Source organism: Octodon degus, unplaced genomic scaffold, assembly GCF_000260255.1.
Source record: "Octodon degus isolate 3935 unplaced genomic scaffold, OctDeg1.0 scaffold00164, whole genome shotgun sequence".
NCBI classification, from domain to species: domain Eukaryota; kingdom Metazoa; phylum Chordata; class Mammalia; order Rodentia; family Octodontidae; genus Octodon; species Octodon degus.
The window spans coordinates 5,467,933-5,477,793 of NW_004524740.1; the positions used below are offsets into that span (position 1 = coordinate 5,467,933).

General features: G+C 36.9%; 1 protein-coding gene across 2 annotated transcripts in view; it reads left to right on the forward strand.

Moving 5' to 3' along the window:
- The window catches only part of Trim37 (tripartite motif containing 37), a 121,360-nt gene that overhangs the window by 82,942 nt on the left and 28,557 nt on the right, over positions 1 to 9,861 (forward strand). For both annotated transcript variants that reach the window (XM_023703115.1, XM_023703114.1), the window contains exons 17-18: positions 15 to 204; positions 4,654 to 4,772. In XM_023703115.1, coding sequence (XP_023558883.1) covers positions 15 to 204; positions 4,654 to 4,772 — 309 coding nt within the window. The remainder of the gene's footprint in view (positions 1 to 14; positions 205 to 4,653; positions 4,773 to 9,861) is intronic.

Here is a 9,861-nt window from a genome sequence, read left to right on the forward strand (position 1 = left end):
TTCCTTTTATGAAGGCTCCCCAGGAAGCTCTCAGTCTGGGAGCAGGCACAGTTCTCCCCGAGGCTTGACACATGGTATCGTGAGCGATATCCTGCCCAAAACCGAAGACTGGCAGTGTAAAGCTCTGGACTCAGATGCTGTTGTGGTGGCAGTTTTCAATGGCTTACCTTCTGTTGAGAAAAGAAGGAAAATGATAACTTTGGGGTACATAAAGTTCCTTTGTAGTTTGGAATATTAAGTCTATAGCATACTAAACAAATGATTTTCTACTTTAATTTTTTTCAATATTTATCTTTATTTTTTTCCCATAATTTTATTGAGAAACATAGCAATGAGACAGTTTCAAACCAAATTGGTAGGACAGTTTCAATAATTAAGACATTGTATACATTCTTCCTAGTGGTTAATTGCTGTACAAGATGCGGACATGATATACTATTTACAAACACTATTAGAACAAATCCCTCTATTCATTAAGAGAATGTAACTATATATCTATCCTAACCATTTTGAATACACAAATACAAAATGGACATTCATCTGTATCCCCTTTTTTGTTTAGTTTCATCATTTGAGTATTATAGGTTGTTAACTCAGCAAAATATTCTTAAAGAGTCCAGTAGTTCATAATAGTATTGGGTCTTCTGCTTGACTAGCAGTGTCAAAAATTGTTGACAAGAGTCCCCTACAGCTCAACATAATACCATGGCTTTACTTCTTATTCTTCGTTTTTATACTTGTCTGCTGGATAAGTCCAAGATAAAGCAAGACCTATGCAACAAGAGTTGTAGCTTTTGGGTCTGATAACGTCAGTGAAATCCCCTCAGGATTTATCCTGAGATCCTGTACCTCAGATTGTAGAACCTTTGTCAGTGTCAGCCATGTGGATGAGTCACGGCCATTGTTTGGCCAATGTGCTCTCTGTGAAAGCCTGAGAGAATGTTTTCTCTCCATGTGACTCTTTTTAGGCACACTCTACATCATCGATCACTTTCCTCTTTGACCCCATAATCTCCTTGATCAAAAAATTTGAGACACTACTGTTACGTGACGTTACAGTACAAGTTCTCATATGTCCTGAGTCTTAATTGACCTTGGAAGGCTAGGGCCAAAGTGTTGGCTTTCCTTGCGGCCCTCCTTTTTCTCTAATTTTGATCTGCAAACTTAGGTTGTTAACCATCCAGAAGAGAAGCTTATTGTTATTACCATACAACCTAGGCTGTTAAGCTTAACCTCACTATCTGTCTGAATATCAAACATCTTAGGCATAACATGGAACAGGTATTTTTCTTTCTTTCTTTTTTTTTTTTCAATTTGTGTGTGTGTCTGTATGTGTGTGTGTGGCCAGCTCAGCCCACCAGGGGGCGGGGCTGGCTGGCATGTGGTACTGGGGGATTGAACCGCGGTCCCTGTGCTTTGCTAAGCTTGTTCTAAGTAGGTGCATTAGACCACTGAGCCATCTCACAGCCCCGAAACAGGTATTTTTCATCAAGTATTGATATGTTGAACTTTAAGTCCCTACAGAATATGATGAAAAAACATTTAAAAATTAGAATATATTTTAAAAATAGGCATAAAGAATTATATTATATACTGCTTATGTTTACACATAAGTCCAAAAATCTAACCATATACAACCTTGAAGCAGGACAGTCCCACAACATTCCTTTTCCTGTCTCCTGCCTTCATTCACCACCCACTTCTTTTTGATCTACTTTAATTTTTTAATGGGTAGAAAATTCATTTATTGCATTTAAGTACAACTCTTTAAACTATTGAAGGACCCTTTTTTTTTTTTTTAATGGGGTGAGATTGTACCAGAAGTTTAGGTTAAATATGTTAGCGTTTGTTTTCACAGAAATTAGGATAACAGTGATATATATAACCTGTGTGAATTCTGCTTTGTGAGATTTCTTTGGGAGTTTTTTTTTTTTTTTTTTTTTTAAATCTGTCCCGTACCTTTCAAAGACATTTGTCCTGGACTGTATGTGTCACAAGTATGTCATATCTATTTTATATAGAGCAAAGTACTTCTAGCATTCTTAACACTGCTTTTCTGCTTTGGCCCACCTTTTTCTGTCTTATGAAAGCATCAAAACTTACAGTTGGACTTTCTCAAAGGATATATGGTAGTTTATACCTTTATATCTGTCCAAGGAGACAAACTCAGATAACACCCATATCAGTTAAACTTCCAAAGAGAGAATAATGTGTTGTCTGTGGATATGCTAGATAAACCATATATTTCCTTCTGTTGATCTAGCTTATGAATATAAATACATTTCTATATTTAAATAGTAGAATAATTCTACATTGGAGACTTAGAGAAAAACTTTGAATTAATAGAGACTGACATCCCTTAAGTTTGCTTAATTTTATATAGCTTTTTTTGGTTTGTTTCTAGTACTTGGGGTTGAACCTCAGGGTCTTCATGCTAAGTGGTGCTGTCTCGGCCCCTTTTTAAAATTGTTAGACAAGGTCTTAATGAGTCATTCTAAGTTGCCCAAACTGGGATTGAAATCATCCTGCCTTCCCATCCCAGACTGTATTTGCTGTCAAATTTCATGTATGTGTAGTTTGTTTTGTTTTAAATGTATTTGGTACAGGGTCTCACTGCACAGCTCTGACTGGTAGTGATCCTCTTGTTTTCAGCCTCCCAGGCACTAGGATTAGAGACATGCACCACTATGCCTGTTCTCAGTGGCCGGCGCAGCACATGGTGCTCGCCAGCCCAAATTTTTTAAGGATTGCTATTACCATATGTAAATAGTCAGCTAGTAGTTTAGTTTTAGTTCTAGTTAAAAAAGACAAAAAGTTTTACCAGTAGAGAGCCAGCCAAATAGCTCAGCAGATTAAAGCACCTGCAAGCAGGTGCAGGGGCCGGAGGTTTGATCCCTGGCCCTGCCAGGCTGGCCTCAACTCCAGGGCATGCTGAGCCAGTGATTGAGACTGGGTTTGGTGGCATGCTCTTGTAATCCCAGCACTTGGAGAATGAAAACAGGAGAATAACTGAGTCTAATCTAGTAGTGAGACCCTGAACACCCTGCAGACCCTTCCCTAAAATACAGGAAAAAAAAAAGTTTTACCAGTAGAAAGATGTGAAAATCACTGTAGATTATTTTATCTTTTACATTACCCAGCCTGATAGTATACATGTTCCTTTTAAGTTAAAGGTGATAGAGTACATGTTCCTTTTAAGTTAAAAATGCAACTAGCTTTTGTATTTGGTGGGGTTTTTGGTTTTTACTTTTTATGTTTACCACTGTATACTATTTTGTTACTATTTTATTTTACTATGATGTCAAATTTTATTTTATTAGTACATGTTTTGTGGTACATAATGAATACATTCACCATGGGGAATTGCTACATGTATGGAACACTTTAATTTTTTTTATATCCCCTTCTACTTTCCTGCCTCCATCTCTTAGTATATTTTGTTACAGAAATATTTCTGCCTTTTAGTCATAAAGATTAAATGTATATGAAAGTAGATTTTTTTCCCCTTAGAGTATAAAATTCCATATACAAATATCTGCAGTTCCTACCTATAATCATTTTACATTTAATAGTATCTGGCAGCTGTTTATATGACTGCTTTCCAACTCATGTCTTTTTTCCTCTGATTTAAAATAATGCAGGCAAAAAGTTTTAATACTAAAAGTTAAAAGGAAAAAAGTAGTGAGTGAAACTTTCCCCATCCTTATCTCTAATTCTAAGAAGCCTTGGTTTTCAACTGTACTGTTTTTTGGTTTTGTTTTGTTTTTTTACTATTTGATTTATTTTGGTACTGGGAATCAAACTCAGGGTGTTGTGCTTGCCAGGCAGGTGCTGTGCTAGTGTGCCAAGCCCCTGGCCCTCCCTGCAATTCTTTTTTTTTTTTGGTGGAACTGGGGATTGAACTCAGACCCTTGCGCTTGCTGGGGAAGCGCTTATCCTACTGAGCCATCTCCCCGGCCCCCAATTCTTAATTATTTTTCTGTTTTTCATTTTCTGTGTATGCTGTCTTCTCATTTTTTAATGTATCTGGAAACAACTGTCATATGTAACTTAACACAAAATGTATGCCTTGTTTTCTCACTCAGCAACACATTTCTAAATTCTTTCCTATTCAGACATACTATTTAGAAGTTCTGTTTACTTCTTAATTGAAGTTTTTGAAAACTGTAGATTATTCACAAGTATAAAATAATAATACAGAAAGGTCCTGCATGTCTTACTCTTTCCTCTAATAACATTTAGCAAAATCATTGTTACATATAATACAATAACCAGGAAATAACATTGATACAGTCCACTATCTCATAATCTTTCATTGTGAATCTTTTTTTTTTTTTTTTTAAATATTTATTTATTTATTTTGTGTGTGGCCAGCTCAGCCCACCAGGGGGCGGGCCTGGCTGGCATGTGGTGCTGGGGATTGAACCGCGGTCCCTGTGTTTTGCTTAGCTTAGTTTGTTCTAAGTAGGTGCTCCAGACCACTGAGCCATCTCACCAGCCCCTCATTGTGAATCTTTAGCAAAAATTTTTCAAAATAAAATTTAAAGTTTAGTATTAAACTTGGTTTGGGGATAGTTTCAGGACAAGAAAACATAGATGGTTTTATCACTTAGTAGTTATAAAAAATACTAAGTTGTTTTCTTCCTGTTTAAGGACTAATGTTAAAGGAAGTCGTCTGGAAGGAATGCCAATAACTGATTTGGAGAATAATTCTGAAACTGGAGAGTTACAACCTATACTACCTGAAGGAGCTTCAGCTGCCCCTGAGGAAGGTAAGGACTGATCATAATTAAGTCAAAGTCAGGAATACCACCCTAGTTTTGGTGGTTGTCGTGGTAGATGGTGCTAGTAGGAATTGGTTGGTTTAGTAAAAATTTGGCCGAGCTCTTACCTGACACAATTTGATCTGAACACAGCATTTGTGCCGTTGATTTTGATTAGGACATTAAGCATAAGGGAAGGCAAAATGAACAACATGGACATAAGAGGACATGTTGGCCTAGGAGAGCCATTTATGAGGGGAAAATCTGCAGGTCTTTTATCTGCTTAGTTAATAAATGCAGTAGGCTACTTACATGCTAGGCATTTTATTTTATTTTATTTTATTTTATTTTATTTTATTTTATTTTATTTTATTTATTTTTTTTTTTTTTGCGGAACCGGGGATTGAACTCAGATCCTTGCGTTTGCCAGTCAAGCGCTTATCCTACTGAGCCATCTCCCCAGCCCTAGGCATTTTATTTTTGCTAGATGTGCATGATAAATATGTTTAGTCTTAAAAGGAAGTTGTACCCCAGATTCAGATTCCTGAACTTCCAAAGTTTTTACTAAGGTACTAAGTAAGGTGCTAAGCTACATCCCCAGGCCTTTATTTTGAGACATAGCATATCTTGCCGATTTGCTAAATTCACCTGACTTAGCCTTCAATCTTAATCCTATAGAGTGTGTTCTTCCTCTTAGAGAAGCATTTTAAGCTTTAACCATTTTAAAATTCCCTTTTCTGACCAACTTCAACTGTTACCAACTTACTCTGAGTTACATGTACTATTGTTCTTCTGTGTACTCTTCCAGGCTCAATATTCTTTAAACACATAGTAGCTGTGTTATTTTGGATAATAAAAGGTGTTTAAAACATGGCTAGGTCTGTTAAACTTGCTGTGTCCACTATATATTAACACGAAAGAATATCAGTGTTCTTGATATTTGATACTGAAATTTTTTTAACTTTCTCAGTGAAACTGCCATCTTCCAACTCTGTCTATACTCACTTGCATTTCAGTGATTGATGAATTGTAGCTCAAAGCATAAATATGTACAGGTGCCAACATCTACCTCTGACTGCCCTGTTGAAAATAGTGGGTGATAATGGCATTTATAGGCTTTTCAATTAAAGAACACTGTATGTATTGATCTTCCCTCTTACCTGGTGCTCCTGCAGTGCATAAGCATTTCGGGAGAAGAGATTAAATGGAAAAGATTTTTAAAATAATGTATTAATTATTAGAACATTAAGAAATATTACAATTGATCATAGAAAGGACCTCTGGAGATTAGCTACCTTTCATTGTGTTTATACATACTCACTATAAATTATAGTAGGATAAATTCTTAATAGTGTCTGCTGGATTTAAATTCTCATCTTTTTCATGCATCGTTTATGAAATGCTTCTAATATATCTAAAATTATATTTGATGCTGGTGATAAAATAATTCCAATCTTGATAATTTTTTTTTCTTTGGTACCATTACTACTTTTTTTTTTTTTTTTTGGTGGAACTGGGGATTGAACTCAGGCCCTTGTGTTTGCCAGGCAAGTGCTTATCATACTGAGCCATCTCCCTAGTGCCCCATTACTACTTTGGATTCCCTAATTTATCACAAGGAAGATAGTCTTCTGCATCATAAGATGCTTAGCGTGTCTTAGTTTTAGTTACTAGATTCCGGTAATACTTACTCCCAGTTACCACAACTCAAAGTGTCTTTAAAAATTATCTCTACACAAGAACCACTGGTGAAACTGAATCACTTGTCAGAGTGAGCCACGGTTACTGATGAGAGCAAGTTGTTAGCACTCTGGTATGTTGGATTTGTATGGATGGTGGTGGGAGAACAATGAATAACTATTAGTTAGGTGTTAAACTAGTGAGTAGCCATTCATAATATATTGGATGCTGCAAGAAGTTGTATTGAAAGCTCAAGATGAGGAATATAATAACAGAGCATATTTACTAAGTCTTCACTGTGTTTCTCAAAACTGCTAAAAGACTTTACTAGTATTACTATTTTACATTCTCAGTACAACTCTATGTGACACCTTAGTAGTTTGATTTTACAAGTGAGTACAATGAGGACCAGAGATGCAACCTACCTTGCCCAAAGTCACAGAATCAGTGGAAGGCCTAAAATCTGAACCTAGGGTCAGTGCATATCACTTTTATTTCTGCTAACCTAGTCTTTAGTCCACCTTTGGAAAGCTCATCCAAAGAGATAAGTAGCAGTTAGCCATGTAAAGACTAGCAAAAGATGATACAGTGGAGGTGGAGGTCAGGTCATGAAGAGATGCATTGTATGTCCTCGCTAGAATCTGAACTTTGTCCTTTAAGTGGGATCTAAACAAAAAGTGATAATAAAGTTGTGTTTTTGTATTTTTGTTCTGGTTGCAGCGTAGAGAAAAATTTTGTAGCTAGGAGTAAAATATGGAACTTTAAGGGGTAGGAAGACTGCTAAGAAACATGTTAAATAATCAAGGTGAGAAATATTTTGAACTTAATTTCAGCCCCCAAATCATAAATTCCTATCATCTTAGTAATTTTTCTGTATAAATAGCTGGTTAGCATAAAAACCACTGGAAATACTTCATGTCACTTTTATTTTATTTAAAGCAAAGTTTACCTTACTCTAAAACTAGAGAAAGTCTTTCTGCCTGGCCACATTTATATCTTCAATACCTTTTCTAAGTTTTTGAAAACATGTGATTATTGTGGGTTGGATATAGAGCTAGTGGTCAGTGGTCCTCAGTAACACATTTTAGCTTTGTGTAGGGAGTGTTGTGACATTACACACTAGTATCTCAGTAAGGTTGCTATAACATACAAATCAACAGTTACATAGAAGAATATGCTTGTAATTTTATGGTATTGAAACAACGTGCTTATCATTAGAGCCCCAGGATAGGCAATGTGATAGCAAATCACTGATGAGCCTGGAAATAAGGAAATACGGAACACAAAAGTAGTTCTTTTTTCTTGACATCTGCTTTGTTTGTAGAGAATAAAGGCTTGCTCACTGCTGTGGGTATTATTCTATCAGTGGGAGCCAGTTCTTGGGATACCTTTATTTTTTATACCTCGAAGCCTTGGTAGACAGTTGAGTGGGCTTAACTTATATCCATGTTTGGAAAAAACAGCTCTATTTGTGCCTAGTACATAGAGAAAATGTTCTGTTGTCAGATCACTGGGCTTTTTGCATTCTTGGAGAGAAGGCTGTCTGAAGAAACTTTAAACAAAAGTGGTTACCAACTGGGAATTTGGGAATAGTAAAGTGGTGTCTTAACTAATCTGAAATGTGAGTATAATGCAACCTTTTTTTTCTTAGACATGACAGTGATAAACAAGACTGGGACCTTATGGGACAACCTTGTCTTCTGTTACTAGCCTGCTGCTGAAAAATCTGACCCTATCTCAAAAGTGAATAATGTGCAGAACTGTATGTAGGCTTTTGGCAATACTAAACAGTGACCCCAAGACCTTCACATGGAGCTATGACCCCAGTTTGACTTATATGTAAAAGAAAATCTTGTATAAGTACTTTAATATTAAGTTTATTGAGATAGTATAAGATTAACATGTTAATTTTGACCTCACAATCACAAGATGTGCTCAAAGTAGTGACCATTCATTTCAGACATTTATTAGTACAATAAAACTGCTTCTTGGATAACCTGGGTCATTGAGATTGCTGCACATGTATTTTTAGCTTCTTCTTTAAGGGCTGGCATTGTGATTGGTTTTCTGTGATATATGACATCTTTAGGTTCCCCATATGAGAGTAACATCATCTGTTGAAAAAACATGCTGTTTTTCTTTTCCTGAGGTGTGTACATTTCTTTGGTACACAGGACAGACAGGATCTTGCTGAGTTGCCCAGGTTAAGCTAAAATTTGCTGTCCTCCTTCCACAGCCTCCCTAAGTGCTAGGATTGCAGGTATGCTCCATCATACCTGACTGGAAGTTCGTTTCTTGTTTTGTGTGAAACTGTAGACTTTTGAGTGTCCTGCTAATATGGCAGACATCTCTTTTATTTAAGTTAGAGATACTCAAAAATACCATTAGCACATCTATTAAACACCTTGCTGGCAGTCTAGCTAAGAGGAATGGGACAGCCAGATAGGTTATGGTGGTGTCTCCTGTAGTGCAGCAACTCCCTAAGCTGAGTCAAGGGGATCACACATTTAAACTTAGTCTAGGCAACTCAGACACTTTCTCAAAATAAAAAGGGTTGTAAATCAGTGCAACATGGGTTTAATCCTCAGTACCACAGACAGACAGGAGGAAGAGAGGGGGAAGGATGGATTGAGATGAGTCATATAATATTTGATGGCCTGCTATGGCTGGGTGCTTTTAGAATAATCAAAGTACTATTTGTTCATGTATTCATTTATTTTGCCCCTTTTCCACCCTTGGTACTGGGGGTTTCCACCCACACTACATCCCCAGCCATTTTTGTTTTACTTATTTATTTTTTATTTTGAGACATGGTCTTGTTAAATTACCCAGGCTGGCCCTGGACTTGTGATTCTTCTTGCCTCAGCTTCCCAAGTAGTTGAGATTTACAGGCATGTACCACCCACCATAATCAATTAAGATAATATTTAACAGAAGTTACAAAAAATTAAGCAACCAAATGAATAATGAAATGTAACTCTCTTCTAGTAACAAGAAGTCTTCTACTAACAAGAAGTTATACTGAGAGTGGAAGAGCAGTGTCAGGATTAGAAAACTTAGTTGTTCAGTGGCATCAAGAACTCAAGGGTTAGGGCTAGCAAGATAGCTCAACAGACTAAGTGCCTGCTTAGGCAAGTGCAGGGACTGGGATTCAATCCCCAATACCACATGCTGTACTGGCCACTGAGACCAGGCGTGGTGGTGCACACCTGTAATCCTAGTGCTGGGGATGCTGAAAACAGGAAGATCACTAGGAGTCTGAGCTGCGTAGTGAGAACTTGTACCAAATACATAAGAACTCAAGGGTTTTTTCTTTTTCCATCTTTGCTTTGCCATTCTTGGTGAGTTGCCTTAGCTCTCTTCAAGATGGCATGATGGTTACTGCAGCTGCAAACTTCATCTAGGGTCAGAACAACAT